At 36.1% G+C, this 23,697-nt stretch overlaps 1 protein-coding gene across 3 annotated transcripts; it reads right to left on the bottom strand.

The window, feature by feature from the left end:
* Window positions 1–10,991: 10,991 nt before the first annotated feature.
* Window positions 10,992–12,429, bottom strand: LOC121988919 (homeobox-leucine zipper protein HOX13-like). Of its 3 annotated transcripts, none has more exons than XM_042542651.1 (3): window positions 12,043–12,429; window positions 11,574–11,959; window positions 10,992–11,536 (listed from the first exon to the last, which is right to left on the bottom strand). In XM_042542651.1, the coding sequence occupies exons 1-3, from the start codon at window positions 12,074–12,076 to the stop codon at window positions 11,492–11,494; spliced, it is 465 nt and encodes a 154-aa protein (XP_042398585.1). In that variant the 5' UTR covers window positions 12,077–12,429; the 3' UTR covers window positions 10,992–11,491. The 3 variants fall into 3 exon arrangements, with proteins under 3 accessions (XP_042398585.1, XP_042398586.1, XP_042398584.1); XM_042542652.1 differs by having other exon boundaries at window positions 11,616–11,959; XM_042542650.1 differs by having other exon boundaries at window positions 10,992–11,499; window positions 11,616–11,959; window positions 12,043–12,424.
* Window positions 12,430–23,697: the final 11,268 nt, after the last annotated feature.

Genomic DNA, 23,697 nt, shown 5'->3' with positions numbered 1-23,697 from the left:
TTTGATGTCTTTGGAGACATCTCTTTAGATAGAGCTACTCCATGTCTAAAAGGTAAGAAACCTTTCTTGGAATCCTGCATGCTAAAACGAGCAAGGATTGTATCTATATATGAAGCTTGGGACAGGCACAACATTCTTTTCTTACGATCCCTTATAACTTTGATCCCAAGAATGTGTGCACAATCTCCTAAGTCCTTCATATCAAATTGTTTGGACAACCATACCCTTACGTCCGATAATACCTTGACATTGTTGCCAATTAACAAAATATCATCTACGATAGTACAAGAAATACCACCACGTTTCCGTTACACTTCTTATATACACAAGATTCATCCGGACTTTGAATAAATCCATATGACTGGATTACTTCATTAAACCGGATGTTCCAAGATCTTGAAGCTTGTTTTAGTCCATAAATGGACCGATTGAGCACACTAGATGCTCTTTGCCTTTTCAATGAACCCTTCGTTGCTTCATATGGATGTTCTCTTCAAGACTTCCATTAAGGAAAGTCTTGACATCCATTTGCCAAATCTCATAATCCATATGAGCAAAGAATGGATAAGAGTATCCGGATAGACTTAAGCATGGCTCCTGAAAAGTTTCCTCATAATCGATTCCCTCTTTCCGAGTGTACCCTTTCGCAACAAGCCTAGCTTTCAAGGTTTCTACCTTCCCGTCTCCTCTTTTCCTTTTGTAGATCCACTGCATCCAACGGCTTTTATACCATCGTGGTTCTACAAGCTCCCACACCTTATTAGAGTACATAGACTCTATTTCGAATTCATTGCCTTTTGCCAAGACGCATCTATATCTTGGAGTGCTTCATATGTTCGTGGATCGGGTTCATGTTTACCCGGATCAAGTCCAAGACTCTCCCAAAAACATGAATCTATCAGGTTGCCTTACAACCCTCCCACTACGACGAGGCACAGTCTGTGGTTGTGTATCATGTGTGACACGTGTTGCAGTCTCTTGTAGTACTTCATCTTGTACTGTTGGTACTGAAGTAGACATGTTCTCTCTAAGCTCTTCTAAAACAACTTTACTACTGGGCTTGTGATCTATTATATAGTCTTCTTCTAAAAACTGGGCATTGGTGCTAACAATGACCTTCTGATCTTTAGGACTATAAAATAAACCTCCTTTCGTTCCTTTGGGATATCCTACAAACACGCGAACTTCAGACGAGATTCTAACTTATCAAGATCTCGATTTCAGGACATGTGCCGGACTACCCCAACCGAATATGTCTTAGACGGGTTTTCGCCATTCCACAATTCTATGGGAGTAGAAGAAACTGATTTAGAAGGTACTAAGTTCAGTATACTGCTGTTTCCAGAGCATATCCCCAAAACGAATTTGGTAATTCAATAACTCATCATCGATCTAACCATCTCCATAAGAGTCCTATTCCTTCGCTCGCTACACCATTCTGTTGGGGTGTTCCAGTGCGACAATTGAGATTGAATCCCGACCTCTGATAATTAAACTCTCCTAAGAGGTATTCGCCACCACGATCAGATCGTAGTGTCTTGATACTTTTACCTAATCATTTTTCCACATCAGCCTTGTATTCTTTGAACTTATCAAAGCACTCGGACTTGCGGCGCATTAGGTAAATATATCCGTATCTTGAATAATCGTCTATGAAAGAGACAAAATATTCAAAACCTCCTCTTGCCTGGACAGACATAGGACCACACAAATCAGAGTGAACCAACTCTAACACTTCTTTGGCTCTATACCCCTTGGCCTTAAAAGGCCTCTTGGTCATTTTACCTTCCAAGCAAGATTCACAAGTTGGAAAATCTTCCAACTCTAATGAACTCAAAAGTCCATCGGCTATAAGTCTCTGAATCCTACTTAAGTTAATATGACCAAGCCTTAGATGCCAAAGATATGCTTGGTTCATTTCTGAAGGTTCTTTTCTCTTATTAGAGTTAGAAGATGAGTTATAAATTTCCATGTTTTGCTTTGTGGAAGAAATTGGATTTAAAGTATACAAATTGCCAACTAATGCACCAGAACAGATAATCACTTTATTTCTTTTAATAACTACATCATTATTGAAAGAAACCGAATATCCATCTAAAAATATATGAAACCGAAATTAAATTCTTTCTAAACTGGGTACATAAAGACAATTTCTTAAACCAAATTTCTATTTCTACTAAAAGATAAGTAGACGCCTCCCACTGCATAACTGCCACCTTAGTAGTATTGCCCATGTAGACTGTAATTTCTCCTTCAGATAGTCATCGGGTTTCTGGAACCCCCGCAAGGAATTGCAGACATGATCGATGGCTCCCGTATCTACACCAGGTGCTGGTAGATAACACCGCTAAACATGTTTCAACAACTAGAGCATGAGATATACCTTTGTTTTGGTTCTTACGAGGATAGCCCCGACTGCTTATAGATGAAGCACTTGCCCTTGGCTTCTCCAGCTTTAAATCCCGTACACTGAGATTTATTCACTTTCTTTCACGAACCTTGTTTCTTCTTCTTCTTTCCTTCGGTTTAGAAGTAGAACCATTTTCAAAGATAGTGAATTTGAGCATTGTGACGAAATAACCTTCTGCTGCTTTCAGTAGTTTCCCTAATGAATAAATCCTTTTATTCATATTATAGTTCAGTGAACTGCCCAAAACTTCTAGGTAGCGTTTGGAGAATCATATCGATCCGGGTTTTTCCATCAATTTCTCCTCCAAGGATCAGTAGTTCGGATAAGCCATCATCTTTAGGATATGATCCCTTACAGGAGTACCCGCATGGTGGCTGTCATTATCTTTCTTATGGCTTCTTGCCTAGAAGCCCTATCCCGATGACCAAAGAGTTCCTCGAGATTGTTCATGATATCATAGGCTAATCTTGATGTCGATGTTGCAATACATTTGACATTGAAGCCAAAATGTAACACCGCGCCATCTCATCTGCTTTTACCCATTTCCTATGATATTCAATCTCCTCTTGGGTAGATTCACCAGTGGGTGCATCAGGGCAATGCTCAGTCAGTACAAATTTATAGCTTTCAGCAGTAAGAACAATGTCCAGGTTTCTTTTCCAATCTATGTAGTTTGGTCCAGTAAGTCTATTCTGTTGAAGTATGATGGACAGTGGGTTGAAAGACATCCTAAGAATCACAAATAACTTTTGGTCAGAACTCTAAATTTAGAATAATATTGATTCCTCAAACAATACTATTTTAAATTAACCAACACCTTAAAACACCGTGAATTTTGTATGCCACGTTAGTGTGGACGTATACAAATTCAACATTTGTAAAAGGAGGGTTTTATCCCATTAATTTTATTATCTTGTCAACCTAACTTTTTGACAAATAAAATTAATAGTTGGTATTATTTGGTCACACAAATAATAGTAGTGACTCCGTTGGGGAGGATACTATTAGATGTGTCTAAGTGTATACCATTACTTGACACTAAGTCCATTAATAAGATTATGCCCCTTCCGTTGGGGAAGATCACACGCTCTTAATTAATTTCCTATAGTCATCCAAAAATGGAAGTCTGTTCTAGTGATCCACAAACAAGCTCATCCGTTATGGAGGAAGGCACTCAGAGCCAACGCGCAAGCTTGTTTGCATCACTTACAAACCAGTAATGGAGACCATGGGATTTATTTAAAAATCCCTCTCCCACTTAGTTATTTATAAATGAGGAATTTTAACTATGCTAGCCTACTAAACTTGTAAACTAACATGCACAAAACAATATAAAAGCAATAAATAGAAAATTTAATTTTCAACTATTATGGCTTTTATCTCTAATTGTCCTCCGTGTGTTGTCATCCCAAGCTGCTGCCATATTTGGCCACCGCCACCGGGTCTAGCTGTCGCATCCATCTTGCTCCTAGTTCCGCTGCGCCTCTGGTCCTTAGAAGGTTCCACGCTTTGCAAGATTCGATCCGTGACATAAATAGAATTTTACATTTTGATCCTATATTCCATAAAAGGAATGTACATGTATCTAGATCAAAATAAAATCCTAATAAAACTAAATACAGCTCCTGCTGTATTTTAATACAATCATGCACACACATATAAATTGCCCTTGACATGTCCAAGGGTCCAATCACACACATAATTAACTAAAAGTCATAATAGTTGGATCCTGCATCCACAAAGTTAGCACATCCTACTATTATCCTGCTTAAATTATGTATGACATGTGCATAATTAAACTAAATACCAAATACAGAGGCAAAACCCTAGCTCGATACCAATTGTTGGTTGCTACTCGGAAAACCTATAGGTTCCACTGCATAAAAATTTTGTACAAAGGTCTGAACCTTTTCCTAGCTACCATGTGTTCTTTTAAATTAAATTTTGGATCGCCTGCGGAACTTAACACGTTTGATCCAAAACTTAATCTATTTGTTCTTTTAGGTTTTGGCTTGGATCTCCTGCGGAACTTAACACGTTCGACCCAAGTCTCCTTAAGTTATTAATTCCATTAAATATTAATTTCCATAAAAGGTTCGACGTGGCGAGGCACATGGCCTTCTTGGATATGGGAGCAACCACCACCGACTAGACAAAACCTTTAATAGAAAGCTAATATTTAATTTCCTAAAATAACTTTAGGTTAACCAAAGAGAACAATCAAATCACAAGGAAAAGAAAGAAACAAAAGAACACAACATCGAAAAACATATTCGAAATACTAGAACGTAAGCCTCTTGTATTTGGTATTATTTCCATAAATAACTAGCATGATGCGGAAAAGGAAAAACTACTAGTTATACCTTCTAGAAAGACCTCTTGATCTTCTACCATATTCCTCTTCTAACCTCGGACGTTGTGTGGGCAACGATCTACCAAGATGAGAAACCACCAACCACCTTCTTCTCCTCCAAGCAAGGTTCGGCCACAAAGGAAAAACTTCACCAAGGAGGAAAACCAAAATACTAACCAAGCTCCAAGAGATGCTAGCTTTCTCTCCTTCTTCTTCTTCTTCTCCGAGTAGTATCCGGCCACCACAAGAGCTCCAAGGGAGAGGGAGAGGTTCGGCCACCACAAGAGGAAGAGAAGGAGATGATGGCCGGCCACACCAAGGAACAAAAGAGGGAGAGAAATAATAGATGTTGTGTCTTGTGAAGGCACCCTCACCCCTTCTTTTATATTCCTTGGCCTAGGCAAATTAGGAAATTTAATTACAATAAAATTTCCTTAATTTTCCTTGACATGAATTAATTGAGAAAAATAAAATAAAATTTCCCAATCAAACATGGCTGGCCACAATCAAAAGGAGCAAATTAGGAGAGTTTCAATCAACAAATTAAAACTTCCTAATTTGTTTCCGGAAATTTTAAAAAATAAAATTTCTCTTTAAAAATCTCTTCATGGTTAATAAAAGGAAATTTCTATAATTTTAATTTTATTAACATGTGAATAATTTTAAAGAGAAAATAAAACATCTCTCCAATTTACAAATAAGGAAAGAGATCTAATCTCTTTCTTTAATCTTTTGTAGATCTTTTACAAGAGAGATATTTTAATTTTAATTCTCTTTAAATTATATCTTCCACATAATAATAAAAATTAAAATTAAATTTCTTTTTTAATTTAATTTGGCCGGCCCCCACTAGCTTGGGTTCAAGCTAGGGCCGGCCACCTAAAATCATACCTAGGTCGGCCCTAGCTTGGTTCCCAAGCTAGCTTGGCCGGCCCCTTATTGGTGGGTATAGAAGGTGGGTATAGGTGGGTATAGAACTCTATAAATAAGAGGCTACGATAGGGATCGAGAGGAGGAATTGGTTTTGGTCTCCCGATAAAATTAAGCATCCCGTGTTCGCCCCGAACACACAACTTAATTTTATCAATGATAATTCATTCCACTAGAGAACTATCATTGAACTACCGCACCAATCCCAAATTACATTTTTGGGCTCCTTCTTATTATGAGTGTGTTAGTCTCCCTGTGTTTAAGATATCGAATGTCCACTAATTAAGTGAGTTACTGACAACTCATTTAATTAATATCTAAGTCCAAGAGTAGTACCACTCAACCTTATCGTCATGTCGGACTAAGTCCACCTGCAGGGTTTAACATGACAATCCTTATGAGCTCCTCTTGGGGATATTATCAACCTAGTATCTCTAGGACACAGTTTCCTTCTATAATCAACAACACACACTATAAGTGATACCATTTCCCAACTTATCGGGTTTATTGATTCATCGAACTAAATCTCACCCATTGATAAATTAAAGAAATAAATATCAAACATATGTGCTTGTTATTATATTAGGATTAAGAGCACACACTTCCATAATAACTGAGGTCTTTGTTCCTTTATAAAGTCAGTATAAAAGAAACGACCTCTAATGGTCCTACTCAATACACTCTGAGTGTACTAGTGTAATTATATAGTCAAGATAAACTAATACCTAATTACACTACGACCTTCTAATGGTTTGTTCCTTTCCATTTTAGTCGTGAGCTACTGTTTATAATTTATAAGGTACTGATAACATCATCTTCTGTATGTGACACCACATACTATGTTATCTACAATATAAATTAAATGAACAACTACAAACAAATGTAGACAATGTGATTCTTTATTCATAATGAATGTTTACAAAGCTTAGGCTTTCAGTATACACTCCAACAAAGCTAGTCCGGGCGCTCGGATCCCTTCTGGACACTTGGACTCCCTTTTTTCAACAACTCATTCCCTACAAAAAAAGAGCTAGTTCAGGTAATAAAAAATATATTTATCTTGCAAAATAAAGTTAGTATAATACAGCAAGATAATAATAGTAATTAGATCCTGTCTCCCTGAGACCATGATCTAGTTAAGGTTTCAACTTAGATTTTCCAATTAGACCTAAGTTGGATTGACGTCTACAGTTCCCTCAACCGGGAATGCGTCCTCACTAGATCTCTCCTCCAGTTGTTTACCTCCACTTACCAACAGTAGTCGCTTAACTTGTCTTTGATCCACCAGGTCTTTCCACCACTTGTCAAACCCCGTTAACTGGATTTCGGCCGGTTGTCAGGTTCCGCGGACCTAACCAAACTTCTCACCAGATCCGCGGACTTATCGAGACTTCGCACCAGCTATTGGGTCCTATGGACCTAACAGGATTTCAACCTAATATCAGGTCCTTTAAACCTGTCAACTTCTGCACACTTGGTAAAGCAATTAGACCACAAACACTCTAACTTTGATCCACTTATCATTCATCAAAACCTGAGTTAGATCATTAGTGCAAATTGCACCAATAGGACCGATACCTACTGTTCCCTTTATAGGGAATGCACCCTCACCTACTCCTCTCAAGAGAAATTATCTTTTGCCAAACCGATCCTCTAGACCATTTGAGCTTTTGCTCAGCATCCAAGGCCTTAGGACTTTCATCTAGTGTCCTTGACCCTAGGATTTCCCGCATGGTGTCCGTGACCCCCAGGACTTTCACATAGTGTCCTCGACCTTAGGATTTTGCCTAACATCTTCGACCTACCAAGTCTTTGCCCAATACCACAAATCAGGACTTCGTTACCTAACCACAGCTAGGACTTTCCACCTTTTTCCTGACTTTAACTAAAACTTTCACTTTGCCTAAGATCACTTAGGACTTTCTTACACGCTTAGTTTAACTCGTTAGATCACAACACAAATTAATTTTGAACCTTTGCCAATATCGAAACACAGATTTGATTAACTAGTGCTTCTAGCACCAACACCATGTTTGTCTATCCTATCACATGCCATGACATCATACACTTATATTATAATCTTGTTACATGGCATGTCATACATACATCATTAAACTATGATAGTTTCACATTTGATGTATGTCATAGTCATTATTATGCATTATTTTAAATTTTTTATAATTAAGGATAATGACATTAATTGACATCATTGGAAAAATTAATATGCAAATCATGTGCATTTAGCTGATCATTGTTAAAAATTATTTTTAAAAATAGTTTCAAAATCATTTTGAAAAACTTTGATAAAGTCTATTTGTTGATAGGAATCACCAATGATTAGTTAGATACAAAGTTAAAGTGAAATATTGAAGTTTTCAATATTTTTTAATTTTGTATCATTCTTTTAAAATGAGATATATTTTTATAGAAACTTATTTTTTCTGATTGTATATGACATAAGTAATGTGTATATAAAATTTCATAATTTTTTGAATATCGTAGAATTATTTATGTATTTTCCAATTTCAAATAGAAATTTGAATTGAGAAATTAGAAATACCAATCGATTGAACACTGTTGTCAATCAATTGGTATGTGTTGTAATTGATAGATCGCTCATGTGAATCGATTGGCATGACTAGCTAAAATGGTCTGATTTCAGTCTATTAAGTCACGATTAGTCAATTTAATTATTTCTAACCCTATGAAATGCTTGGACAAGTATTTAAGGTAATTTTTTTTTATGAAACTAAGAAAGGAATGGTTAAAGGGGACTAATTGGATTCAAGGTTGAATTTGTAACCTCATGACTCCATTTTAGAATTTTCTAAAGGTTTAAGAACTCCAAATCATTGTTGGTGCAATACTTAAGGATAAATCATGTCTTTAGGGGGAGATACACTTTAAAGGCATGATTTGAATAAGAAAGGAGATCTATAAATTTATAGATGGGTGTATTCTCAATGTTGAGTATTGAAAACAATGAGAGTCTAAGAACTTTCATTGTGATAAGAGGAATTTTGAAAAATGTTTAAGGTTGAGCATTTGGAAACAATGGAAAGTAGAGAATCTTCATTGTCATGGTTAGATTAATCTTGGGAGAAGATTTTTTATGTTTGTCAAAGGGAGAGAATGTAGGGTTTAAGTTAGGAAACCCTCATTTATGCTTTGGCATAGGATGAAGATGGAAGTTGGGCTAATGGATCATCCTAACTTAAACATATTGTCAAATATCAAAAAGGGAAAGATTGTTGGTGCAATCATCCTCGGATCAAAGTTGACCAAGTTGACTAAGCTCTGATTGACTCAAGCTTCAGTTTTGATGTTTAACAATATGTGAGAGAGAAGTCAATTAGGTTAAGGAAGGACCAGATACTTGACTGGAAAAGCTTTAACTGAAGGTTAAGCAACGGAAAGTCCTAAATAAGGTTAGGCAAGAGGAAGTCCTAACTAGAGGTTAGGCAAGGGTGAGAAGTCTACCGAGTGACTAGTCCTAACTAGAGGTTAGGCAGGGGCGAGAAGTCTACTGAGTGACTAGTTCTAACTGGAGATTAGACAAGGGAAGTCCTAACTAGATGTTAAATAAGGATGGGAAGTTTACCAAGTGACTAGTTCTAACTGGAAGTTAGGTAAGAAAAGGCTAACGGGAAGGTTGACAAGAGGAAAATCCAAGTAGGTCAAGCAGGATCAGATACTTGGTGAGAAAATCTAAGTGGGTGAAAGATTGACTGAATACTTGGTAATCAGAAGTCAAATGAGAAGTTGGCAAGGAAAAGTCCAAGTGGGTCAAGGAGGATCAGACACTTAGTGAAGAAGCTCTGGGAGGTCAAGGTTAACCGAATATTAGGCATCGGGAAGTCCCAATGAGTCACGGATGACTTTCGGATTGGGCAAAGGAATCTTAAACTTGGGTTCATAGTTTGGGTTAGGCAATCAATTAGCTTAATCAATTAGCCCAAGGTCAATCGATCGAGCTAATTGATTGGGAGATTTTTCACGAATCACAGTAGGCTTCTAAATCGATTAGCCTAATTGATTCAAAGGTACCAATGGATTAAGGAAATTGATTGGAAGCTTTTTTCGTGAGAGCACAGTAAATGCTAGAATCAATTAGGGAATCAATTGGGCTCAAGCTAATCGATTGAATTATTTTTTTTTAAAACAGAAAGTTTCAAAATCGATTGAGTTAATTGATTAGAAGTTAGTAATCAATTCGTATGACTCACCTATTGATTATACGGGCAGAAAAGAGTCATTCTGCAGGTTTTAATTGGTTGATCTCACGTAACAATCAATTAGGGATAAGACTAGTTGATTGGGAGGTGTTTTTAGTCCAAAAGAAACCCTAGAAAAGGGGATTTTGCGAAGAGAAAGCTAACACTGATTCTTGTGAGTTTTAGAGAAAATTACTCTTGCATTTTCATCTATCAAGAGGCAATCCAAAGGAAGAAAAGAGCAAAGCAACACAAGGTTTCTCATTATAAACCGTAAAGTCATTCTCAATTGTATATTGTATTTGCATTCTTGTTTTTTTTCTAGTGTTCGAGATTGTACGAGACTTCTCCACCTCTAGGAAGGAAATTTTTATAGTGAAGCTATAAATGAGAAGTGGACCCTTGGATTAATCACCTTAAGGAAGTGAATACCAAGTAAAATCTAAGCGTTAGCATTATGAAAATTCTTTACTTCGAGTTTCCACTACCAATCTAGTTCAAAGTAACAAAGCGAGTTGTTCACTCCCGTCTAACTCATACGTGTCCTAATAGTTAATGTTCATGAATATAAATTATATGACAAACAAAGTTATCAATAAACTTTTATTAATATGGCAAAAAGACTAAAAAAAAACTTTGAAAATAAATATATAAATTTGTATTATCAAGAATAATAAAAAAAAATAAAATACAAAAAAAATTCAAATAATTAATAAACTTAATTGAGAGTCCCATAACATATAAACAAATTAAATTTAAATTAAACTTTCAACCATTTAGTTCATTTTTGTATAAATAAAACTTGACTAGACTCGTTTATGACTAGTGGAGTGAGAGTTTCATTGTGTGATATACTGCATAGGTACGTAGGTGTTCCAGTGCTTTACCTTTTTTCTAAGAGAAAGAACCACAAAATCAGGTCATGAGAAAGCAAATATTCCCGACATTATCTTATCTGCAAGGTGAACATGAATGCGATTCTTAACGTCTACAGTCTATATCCATGCCTTAGACGCAAGAACACGCGCGTACCCTCCTCTTGTTACCTGGTTTACAATTCAGGATCCAAAGGGAGCATAAAACGTGCGTACGTAGGCACACCACCCAAATTGTTTTTTCATACAACTGAATGCACAGCAAAGTACATAAGCAACGTTTAGGATGACACTAACTGCAGTAGCACATTTCTTACATGTAATCGAAACTACAAGCGGAAGCTACTAAATTACCATGCCCGTACGCCCCCCTGCCAAGTACCAGTTCCAACAGAAGCAGCAGTCGCTTCGTCTCCTTATTGAATCGCGCCTCTCGATCGCTTCCATTTTTAGTCTGTCTCTACGGGTTGGCAATTCGCTTCAAGCTTAGTCTGTGTCATCCATGTCAGAGTAGCGCCAGGAGAAGCTTGGTGTGCTCTGTTCGGGAAGCAAACAGTAGTGGTCGCCATAGTTTGCTTCGCCATTCAACAGCGTGCTGCTGGTGCTGGAATCGGTATCCGAAGCCCCGTCCGTGTAGTTGTAGTTCGGAAGAAGCCTTCCCGTCGTCTCCATCTCGCACCCTGTTGATTCTGCGAGCTTGGATTCCAGCTCACGTATCTGAATCAATCATCCACAGAAATCCAAGTACTGTTATCTGAATCAATCATCCAAAGAAATCCAAGTACTGTTATCTGAATCAATAGATGATTATCCAAGTAGCTACTAAATCGTACTAGGGAGATGAGAGCCTGGTTTTGGCGGCGTTTGGCGTCGCAATCGAGCTTGAGGGCGTCGTGGCGGGCCTTGAGGGCTTCGAAATCGCGCTTCCGTTGCTTCATCTTAGACCGTTTGCGGCAATTTTGGAAACAGACGGCCATCTGCCGCGGCTGCTGGCCGAGGTTCTCTGCAAGTCTTTGCTTCTTTTCAGGGTCAAGCTTCTCCTCCGCCACCAACTTCTTCTCCAGCGCCTCGACTTGCTCCACTCGGAGCCGCCTTTTCTTCTCTCCGAGCTCCTCTGCTTCCTCTTCCGTCTTGCAGTAGTCCAATTTCATCACTCTGTTTTTCCCCTTCTCTTCCACTGTAAATTAATAAAAGATGTATAAGCACTTGAAGTAGCCAGCCATAAACATGAAAACGAAGCAAAAGAGAAAGGACACATACCATTGAAGGAATACGAGCTGCTGAGCTTCTGCATATCGATTTGATTCTCACGTCAAGCAATAGAAAAAAAAAAATTGCAGTTTTTTTTTAAAAAAAAAAGGAATAAAGACTTCGATCTGATTTCTTGAGAAGCTTCACGAAGTTGGAGGATGTAGAAAAGTTGGGGAAGAAGAGGAGAGAGGGAGGTAGGAAGAAGAAGAAGGCTTGGTAGAGAAAGAGCAGCTGGTGTTCCAAAAGATCTCTTGTTTTCCATCCATGACCATCATCTTCATTAATTCTCCTCTCAAGCCTTCCTTCTCTATGAATCTGAGAGATTGCTCGATCGTCCTCGTGAGCTTTCCTTCTCTATGGATCCGAGAGATTGCCCTGAAACAATAACAGCAAGTTGTTCATAAGTATAAAGCACAGGGCTAGCTAACTGCTTGGATTAGGTGAAGGTAACCATGGTTAATTAACCACCAATTGCACTGTTTCGTTTGCTTAAAAAACAATATAAAATAATAAAGAGTGATGCTTCTCATCACAAGTGTTTGTTCACAGAATCTAATTAACTTTATTATAAAAAATTGTTTCTATCGTTTTCAGATTAGCTGGCTGACAACCCAACGATAGGTTATTATGTCAACCCTTGTGATTATAATAAATCAAATTGTATTTGATTTCCCCATTTTGTGATTGTCTGCATGTTTTTCTGACTTTATGAGCTCTTTGTTTACAAAGGATAGAATAACATTTTCTTAATAATAATTGCAGTTAATTTATTTTCAGGAATATCGTAAGGAGCTTTCTTGGCTTTAAAGAATTAAGTGGCTGCAGGAATCACTTAGTTTCAGAAAAACAATTTAGTATTGAATAATATTTGATTGTTGTTATTATTTTTGTTTATAAAAAATTAACCATTAGAATTCGGAAGTTCCATAGAAAATATTAGAAGAGAAAGTCTTCTTCTTGGATGGATAAGACCTTTACCTTAACAACTGGTTTTTAGCATCTTAGGCATCTTCAAAACAGAGAAATAATATATTTAAGTTTTAACCCTATAACTACAAGTAGTTGTCATTGGTTAATTAATTGTTAAAGGTAAACTACTTGATCATATTGATACCATATATACCATGTTGATCCTATCATTTTTGTTAAAAAAAATCCATTTTAATCTCTTTCAATGTTACATTATTTTTCATGTGGCAGTTTTCTGTAACCCTTACATGTCCCGTGTGGCTAAAGATCATGCTGATTTATCAGTCAAAGTCAAGATAGATCAAACATGATCCAAAAGGAATTGGTTCTGTTCAGACAAGACTTGGATTTGATTGAACCGGATTAGTATGCTCATCCTAGAGATTCAAGTTTAGTTAAGTGCAAGATGATTGTAGTAACTCTTGTCTCAGCTACCAATTTTGACACCCATCTTGGTCCTATGCATTGACATTAGTCTTACCTCAGCTCCTAATCTTGACACCTGTCTCGATCCCAAGCACCGACGTGCTCCTATCTCAGCTCCTAAAATTGACATCCATCTCGGTCCTAGGCACCGTCACCACTCTTGTCTCAACTCATAATCCTGACAGCTGTCTCGAGCTTAATAGCTAACACCCTCCGGCCTCGGTCTCAAATCCATACTTTGTTTACACTCAAGGCTACTTCACAATAACTCCATTTTCTCGTCTCCTTGTCCTTGTATCTGACCCACACCTCATGTAGCTTGCTTAAAGGACTTAGGCAAGATAATCTCATCATCATTGAGATCGTTCCTCTGTGAATATCCTAGGGCACGTGGCACTGGGTAAATGGACACTATAAAAATAACAGCGAATAACGATTGAAATTTCCATCGCAATTCTATCGAAAATGTAATTTACCAATGGAAATGATATTCAGTCGGTATTCTCTAACGGAATATAAATTTTCGTTAGTAAATTTTAACGACAGAATAACTGTCCCGTCGACACAAAGAGACGGGAGGTAATGGAATTTACCGACTGAATCGGATTCAGTAGGTAAAATTACTGACGCAATCGTCAATTCAATCGATAATTACCGACTTAATTCACGATTTAGTCAGTAATTACCAACAGAACCAATAATTTCATCGGTAATTACCGACAGAATTAACATTTCAGTCGGCATTGTATCGAAAATTATTGTATAGAGTCGATATTTTTTTCGACGGAATGCAGATTTCTATCGGAAATCACTGACAAAATTATGATTCCGTTGGTAAAATTTAATAAAAATTTTAAATACTCCTTGCTGTTTAGAACGTATCCTGTATACAATTTTCATATCAATAAAAGCATCACACACGAAGGCAACACAAACACGATTCACACATAAATCACAATCCATACAACATACAAATACAACATGCTCACAACATACAAACAATCAAACTATCCAAAATTCAATACAAAACACAATCATAACTATCAAAATCTCCAAAATTCAGTACAAAACTCAAGCATAACTATCCAAATACAAAATACTCACAATCATAACTATCCAAAAGTGAATGACAAGTAAAAGGCAAAATACAAAATATCCAAAATACTTACCATGATACATCTGTTACACATATATCCAAATATAATTATGTAAAAGTCAAATATAAGAGATTATGATCAGAACGATTCGATGCAAATGTAATATATAACTAAAAATTATAATATGTAACTAAATTTACATGTAAAAAAAAATACTTGGATTATATTTTGGATATGCAATGATCGTGATGATAGTGAATGTATTAATACGGACTCCTAAAAAAATGTAATACAACTTAAGATAAATATCTAATAATATCCAAATAGAATAAATATATTTTACTTAATTAATATATGATAAATTAAAAATAATAATAAGTTGTGGTTGATCATACCTCAGAAAAATATAATCATCAGTAGGGTCTGATAGGTCTCGAGTCACTTGTGACTCAATACCATGCTGTGACTGGTTCCATCTAGTAATGACTGCTCACATCTGAGCCAATGTCTGCTCCTGAACATCCCACCTCTGATCTATCGTAGTCATTTGAGTCTTCAATTCTATATTTTCTTTTCTTAATGACTCCATCTTAGAAGAAAAAGAAGAAGAGGAACTAGCACGGCCCCAAGGAGTCCTCAAGAGATCAAATGTCACCTTAGCCTGGGAGCCAAGGCCGTAGAGAGAGGAGTTCTTTGTCCTTCCATCCATAACATCATAATAAATATCATTTATTTGCTGGGTGGATAGATCCTGTGACGCCCCTCCATCTACTGGTGGCTGAGATGTCTGAGTCATCCTACTTGTCATTTCCTTCTGTGTAAAAAAAATATACGATTTATATTTTATACACAATTACTAAAGCTAATTAATCATTATTAACAATTAAATATTATAAAGTTAATAATTCAAACTCCAATGTTCTTGGATCGAACATCAACATATGTATCATCCTTTCTCTAGTGAGTCTTGAGAAAGATCTCTAGACAAGTGAGTTGTCTTTCTAAAGAACACTCCTGTATACACAAATAAGTTGGGTCAAAATTATACAAGTTTGTTAATAAATAAAAATTTAATTTATATAACTTTAAATTAAACTCACCATATCCATAGTGTGTTCAACAATGGATCAAGATCCTGATGTATGTTGAGCGGATTCGGTACTAGAGCCACCTAGTTCTATATTTCTATTTTCTCAAGCTTTTAGTGCCTTTATCTACCATCTCTCTACAGACCAAGTGGTCGTCCATGCACCCCAGATCTCATCGAATACATAAGCTGACCTTGTGTTATTCTTTCTCATATAATATAAGAGGTCTCTCTTGTCAGATTCCGTCGTTATTCGCTTGATTTTTTATAGTCGGAGAGATAGTTACAAGATTGTCAGAGATGGTCACCTAAATGTCATCCTTCAGACACGTGATGTTAGTGAATGAAAAGACAACTAACGGTTGCTAGATTTAGTCTCCCCGATGGCACATACAAGAATGATGGCAATAGAATATGCAATGTCTATATGAAGATGCTCTTGGGATAGTTATACAAACCTAGAGAAGGTCAGTATAAGGGGTCCGAACTCTCGACAACTCTACCAGGTTCTCTTCTCCTGAGTAATGATACGCAGAGGAAAAAATCTCGAGGAAAAGTTCAGGGATAGACACATAAATTTATGACCCATCATTTTCACTTTTATTAGCCCATCACTTTATGTGTCTATCCCTGAGATTTTTTTCTCTCTGCGTATCATTTTTTTCTTCTCCTTATCATCTTCTTTCCGCATATTACCTCAAACAAACCCTAACTTAAGCATCAGAGTGACCTACCAAGATCTCTTCGACGCCCGTCTAACCCTTTTTTGGAGCGTCTTTTAGGTCTTCTTCATCATCTTTACTAACAATCCTCGAGGAACACATGAGTTACTTGTTCGTTGACTGATGATTTAACTATCTATATATAATATTTGGCTGGACAACTTTCTTTGATCTCAACTAGTTTTTTCCCCTGGATATTGATACTGAATCACCATCATTTTTATATCGATAACTTTCTTCTCATCACTCTTTCCATATCATTCACAATATCACCAATAATGTTTATCAAAAAAATATTTATCCATTATATTCAGTATATCATTCTCTTCTATCACGATAACTTGAATATTATGAATGTCTATATTTTTATATCAACTTCTCAATGAGTATAGCTATTTGGTTTATAGTACATTCAGAGAAATGTAGAGATGATGAAGATGATCATACAAAAATCACTAACAATTTAAAGCTGACAAAATAGTTAGAGTTCTCTTCGAGAATTATGTATTATCTCCTATTAAGAACATCAAAAGATTTGATATTAATGAGAAATCAGCTTCTAGATTTACTAGTCCTTTGTAGGTTCTTGAGTGGGTCAATCTAGTGGCTTATATAGACTTACACTTGCTCACTAGTGGAAGTCTAATGGATGTCCATGATATATTCTAATATCGATGCTTACGAAAGTATGTTATTGATTTATCACACGTGCTTGAGAATTTGATAATTCCATTTTATTTAAATGCTAAAAATCAATTTCAAAAGAAGAATTAATACGTGTAAGTAGGTTCGCAGAATCAGATGACCGCAAGTGACATCATGCATCTTCAACTGTTCGCCACGGTAAGTCAAATTTGAAGGAACAAAAATAATTGTAAAATTGAGGCCTTAGTTATAATTTATCAAAAAATAATAGAAATATTTGCAAAATCTCCCAATTAGATGCTTCCTGTTCCACTCGCCGTGTATTTTCCCCCTCTTATTCAGGCGGCTAATGTTCAACCAACCGTCCTCATCCTCTTTATTTATTTGCAGTAGAGAACAACAACGCCCCCCACAACCATATTAGATAAGATTTAAAGGTCGATTTTGATCCATAGGATATAATATAGATGGTGGATGTACATCATCTCTAATGTAATGATCAATAGTTGATTCTTAAAAATTGATAACTTGAGATTTATCCTACCATATGTTTGACGTCTGTGTACCTACATATACCTCTCTTCATATCCGTGGAGCCGACACTAAGGGGTCGTTAATATAACGGATATACATTTAAGGATCGATTCTCAGAATTGACGGGGCGTAAATCTATGTAATCTATATAAAACTTATCCTACTTGTCACTTGCCTTCTTAGTCATCATGATTTATTTCCTCCGTATTAGTCTTGGGATGAACTAACTAGGACACTAGGAACAAACGTATTCACCTTTCGTCATACACAGTAACAAACAAAGGTTGCCACACACGACAGCCGGACCATCACCGCTCTATCCTTGATGTGGCGGATAAGGCAGAGACCATGTTGGCCAGCTCAAGACTCGATCAATAATAACTCATGATGAATCCAAGTCAAATCGAGACTGACTCAGCTTAGCTCAGGTCAGATCAGCTAAGTCTAATTGAACTCAAGTCGAGTCAATCTGAGTCACATCCTACTTAAGTTCAAATTGCCCCTGAATTTGGATGCGGCGTGGCAGAACGGTGGTTACCAGAGGCCACATCGTTTAAGGAAAGAGAAAGATGTCTTTTGACAACTTGGGTCGTGTTTTCAATCCCTATATAAATGTAATACTGCAATCGTAACATCGGAGGTTGTCTTTCCAGCCGCTATCGCCGGAAATCATCCTCAAAGTTCTTACGTTGCTCTTAAATAGTGATGGATTTTTGTTTTCGTTGTTAATTATCGATCGAATTTAATATCCGTCTTTAAATACTAATTTAAATTTCAACATTAATTAACGATGAATATTAAATTCAATCGTATTTCATCCAAGTTTATATTTATTCTATTTAATTAACAATGAAAATTAATTCGATCGATATTTAATTATAGAAAAAAAATCCATCGACGATATAAAATTTATGTCGTTAAATGAGTTTCTATTTAGGATTTTAGGTTCGGAATTTTTTCTTCCCGTGCACACGATTCTTCTCCGATCTCCTCTTCAACGCGATCTCAATCCTCTCTGCTTCGGCACGATCGTGATCCTCTCTGGCATGCACAATCTACTCTCCTCATCACATAAGCCCCTCTCCCCTCTCCCTAACCCTGTCGGCATTAACCCTGTTGGCAAGGCCACAAGGCCTCAGTCGGCCACTGCCTTAACCCTGGGATTGGTGTTGTTTCTGTGTTTATTATATTACCGATGCAACTTGTTCCCGTCTTATTGTTATGATCTTTATTCTTCATATGCATCAAGATGCACGCAACCTTGCTCATTGCTTCAAAATGACCATTTTAATTATTTGTGATGAGCCGGAATTACTTTACCTGGAGTATTCAGGATTCAAGAACTGTTCATTCTTGGTGTCTAACATGTGATTCATCAGTCTAGTTTTTATTTTCTGTTGAAATTGACTGTCTGATGCCTCACAGAGATCTGAACTATGTGATTTCTCAAATGCTTGTGTCTTTCTGTTATGGCCGAAAGCACAAGAGAGAGAGATCTATTGGGGGCAACTAGTATTGCTTAAACTTAAATAACAAGCTTTTGTTCAAGTTAGGTTTTGTTGGATTATATTATTAGTAGTGATACTGAGAGTTTGGTAGAATAAATTAAAGTAGGACTTTGGGTCGAAGTAAGTTTCATAGAGTTAATAGGTTGAAGTGGAATTAGAGATGTGCAAAGTCGAGAAAAGTTAGACTAATTTATTAACAAACTACAAGATGACCTCTAGATGGCTTTAGCCTCTAGTTCCTCTTTTATAGGCCGTGAATTACTAACACTCTAATTGAGAGCTAGTCTACATTTTTTTTTTAAATTCATAGAATGAAAAGAATTGTCTTTATATTTGATTGAAAAAAAATATTCTAAATATTATATAATTAAGGAATAATGTTTAGATAAAAAAAATATATCTTTACATAAATATTTTTTTTCGCTCGCCTTATTTGCATGATCTACTTCAATTAGCTTAATAGATATGTGTGATGCGATTGACTCATTTGAGTTGATCGACATGATCAACACATCTGACCTAATTGAATCAATTCATCTAACTGACCCATCTCGATCGATTAATTAGCTCATCTGATATGTCCAAATTGATGGACACGCTTAAAAATATGTTTATGTTGGTTATTCATCTTTTGTTATTATTCTTATTATTTATTGGACATATGTCAATGTGATATTTTTGCTCTTAGCTTATAGAAATTATTGCATAATGGTTATAGATGATCCATTAGATAAGTTAGGTATGATCAGTTGGTTTACTTGTGTGAAATAAATGTACTCTTGTTATACATAATCCATAGATATGTTAGGTATATAATGAATGATTATTTAGTGATATTATTAGTTTTTAATGATTTACTTGAGAAATAGATTTATCATTAAAGAATATTTTGATGGTCATAATGTAGCTCCTACATAAGTAAAAAAAATAAAGAGCATAAATGCGCTTATGGAAATATTGATAAATTATATTTTATCGTGAAATAATATCAAATATTATTACTGAAACCTGCTATACTAATGCACTATAGAGTTGACTTGGATCGTCTCTCAAGGAAGGTAGTCGGTGTGTGATAAATCTTAAAGATCAAGTTTATTTGAAATTGAGGATTTTAGGTTTTGAGATGCTAAATCTAATGGCAAGTAATGAAAAAACAACATAATCTAACTTAAACTATGATTGCAATGAACTAAGGAACACAAAGGATTTGACGAACTTACTCTAATCTAACCTATGAATCGAAAATAAAGTAACTAAACTTGAATACAAACCAACTTATGCTATTGGAAAGAAAACAATCAAAAGCGAATTAATTGTCAACTCTAATTCCTCAATAAAACCAAACAAGAACATGAACAGGAAACCTAACTAAAATTAACTGATCAATTAAACAAGAATCAATCAAATTTAAGCAAAGTGTATACGGGAATTGAACTTAAGCATATATGTTTCTATTAAATTGATCACATGAATGGAATCTACAACCAACAATGAATGAATCTAGAACTCTAAATGATGTTTACAAACCAAGCTAGGGCTTCCCCTAAATTGTATCAGCTTTAACCGGATGTGAAAAAGAACAGAGGAGATTGATCAGAGATGTCGCCAAGCTGAGATGGAGTTGAAGTGCCGATTTGAACAAGTGGATGCAGAATTCAGAGATGATGGAAAATCCCTATCTCGCTCGTAACTCTGACAATCGACTCAGCTCAGATCGACGGTGTTGTTTGGCATCAGAAGAAGTGGCGATGAGGTTGTCGTTGGGTGTGAGGAAGATAAGAAGTGGATGGCTGGAGTAGTGAGAGATCACCAGACTGAGGAAGGAAAAGCCCTTGATCCTCGTCGGTGATGGTGGTGATGAGATGAAGTGGAGGTGGCTGATGATTGGAGGAGGAAGTTGATCCCTATTCTCGCGCGCTGCCCTGTAGCAAATTGATCTTTTGAATCTAATAGATCTTGATCAATGACTGAGAATGTTTCAGATCAGATCTGATCTAACGGCTCGATCAGTTCAGATCTAGATCAAAAGCTCCAGATCTTGGTCAATTGTGATGATCTACTTCCTCTTTGACTTGGATGGACTAGATCGTGATGGTTGACCCAGATTCCTTCAGATCTTAGATGAACCGTCTAAATCAATACAAAATTAATTTTACAAATTAGCACATAATTTCACAAATATAATATAAATCACATCAAAGCTAAATGAATCTAAACTCGTGAAATATGATATAAATGCAAATTTAAACACCTAATCAGCTCAAAAACATGAGTATAGGATCTTAAATAACGCGACAAACTGATAGTGTTATCAAATCCCCCACACTTATTCTTACACGCCTCGAGCAAGCAAACAAAACTAAGAACTAACTAAAAATTATCTCTCTAATAATTTCTTAGCAATATTTAGAAGATAGTAAAAGAATTTCACTAAGACCATCAAAAGATCAAAACAATCATGAATACAATCCCTACAATAATCAATAGGTATAGTAATTTCATCCATTTGAACAATTAAGCAAGATGTAACCTCACCGGGTAAATGTACCTACTTTAACTCTCACAATCATGTGTATAAGTGGAGCTCACTCAATAACATTTCACTACCATAAGTTTGCTTGTTTTCTAATTTTCCATTAACATAAAAATATAACATGCATGAATCATAAGGATTTATTAAGAATAGGAATGAGACCAAAAAGAACTAAGTGAAGCAAGAAAAAAAAAGAAAAAGAATCAATGAGGAAGTGAGAGTATTAGAAAAATAAACTTGATGAGTTAGTCTGCATTTAATGTTGGATCTGTTTTACCATCAATGAAGTATAATTACTTCTTGCAGCCATGTTCTTTGGATATTGTATGATTCCAAATCTAATCACCCAACCTCATCTTTTTTCTTCCTTCACAACCATTTGATCCAACCAATTTATAGATAAATCAGTAAGCCTTATTGTAAGTATCATTGGGATCAATGAATTGGAAACCAAAATTTCAGAAACCTTGAAATTCTGTACACTTTCAATTTCAGTTGCATATTTTGCTAAAACCACAGTTCCAGAATCTCTACATTCTGGAGTCTTTGTTCAGGTAAAAACAAATTCTGTGTTAGTTCAAATTTCACTATCAATGGACCGAATGATCATCACATTTACTGTGGCCACAGCCTTGACTCTGTTATCTGATTAGCAGCATTTACAGACTCAGATAACAGCAGCTTCTTAACGGTTTCTTTTAACTCAGCACTTCTGCATTTCCTGTTTCCGAAATCAGCTTCTTAGATTCAGTTTCAGAAATTTGATTCCAGATTGTGTATCAGTGTAGCATTTTTGGCTATTACCTTGCAAAAATCTAATGTCTCGGTTACACCCTTCCAAATACTAAATTTTTATAAACTACAACAATGGAGATGAAACCTTCTTGATTCTGAGAAGATGATCAGAATTCACCTTTTGTTGCCAAGTCCCTGTAATATTCTTGAGTTTGTATTCTGAAAATGTACAACTTTTCAGTAATTCAGAATTCATTTTTGATGACTGATACTCCAAATTCAGTTATCAAATTTTCCATTTCTTATTCTGGTTCAAATTCTACAGCTTTTTTTTTTCTAAATCTTTTCCTGACACTGCTTGATCAACTGCCCATCCTTTGGAGTTATAGTAATGCCATCTCAGAAATGAATCCATCTCTTCAGTTCATGGCTTCAAAAATCAGATACAAAGAATCTTGCCAAAGAATTTCAGCAATGAAGTTGAATTCTAGATTCTGTTTTTTTAACAGCTTCAGTTCCAGAATTTGGAATCCTAGAAACTTCTGCCTTAAGTCATACAGAATTAGGCTCACTAAAAGGTATCACTTAGCACCCGAGTGACAGAATTTTGATTTCTATCAGTTGATGTTCAGAGGTAGCATATGAATTTGGCACCAAACAGAATTTCATTTTTCCGGTTTCGTTTCGCAGATTTCTCTAAAGATGCAGCTATTCAGATCCAGTAACCAGACCTTCAGAAACCTGATTCAACATCAATTTAGATTTTAAATAAGTCTCAGGCTTGGGTCAATCTTTGCATCTAGGAAACCATGCCTTATTGCTTTCTGAAATGTCACTGATTTTGTTTTCTGCTTTCTTTTCTTCCAGACTTCATTTTCACCATTCATGTGCAACTCAAAGCCTTATTGCTATACTTCAGTTTCCATATTATTCTGCCGAGATAATGGAAAGTATCACAACGGGTTTTTTTGAGTTCAGCAGTAATCTGAAGAGCATAGGTGAGGAAACAAGCCTACAGCTGGCTGAAACCTATAATCAAAATCAGATTCCTTCATTGTCACAGTCCCCATTTTTTTTTTCTGTTGACCTAGTTTCAAAATTCTGAACCTTATGCAGTAACAGAGAACTCATTTCATTTCTTGCATCAGAATTCCAGAACCTATTGAGTTGTTCACTGAGATCCCAGAAACTGAGGTCCTAACAAGTTCTTTGAGTTGTAGAATTCACACTAGTTGCATCAATCCAGCATCTAATTAAAGTTCAACAACTCCCCACCAATTGCTACACCAAAAAAAAACTTTTAAAGTTCAAAACCAATTGCCAGCTATCAGAGGCCACTTCTGATTCAATCCAGAATTCCAGAATCAAATCTCAGAGTTTCAGAATTGAGATTCCAAAGTAATTTCAG

Source organism: Zingiber officinale, chromosome 6B, assembly GCF_018446385.1.
Source record: "Zingiber officinale cultivar Zhangliang chromosome 6B, Zo_v1.1, whole genome shotgun sequence".
NCBI classification, from domain to species: Eukaryota; Viridiplantae; Streptophyta; class Magnoliopsida; order Zingiberales; family Zingiberaceae; genus Zingiber; species Zingiber officinale.
Note: the sequence above shows the minus strand (reverse complement) of the source record. Positions and strands in the feature narration are given on the sequence as shown.

Excerpts from the sequence above, each read along its gene's own strand:
- LOC121988919 (XM_042542650.1), bottom strand. The coding sequence starts at position 12,076 with ATGCAGAAGCTCAGCAGCTCGTATTCCTTCAATG. Across the intron at positions 11,960-12,042 it reads CAGCTCGTATTCCTTCAATG|TGGAAGAGAAGGGGAAAAAC; the intron begins GTATGTGTCCTT and ends ATTAATTTACAG. Across the intron at positions 11,500-11,615 it reads ACCAGGCTCTCATCTCCCTA|ATACGTGAGCTGGAATCCAA; the intron begins GTACGATTTAGT and ends TGATTGATTCAG.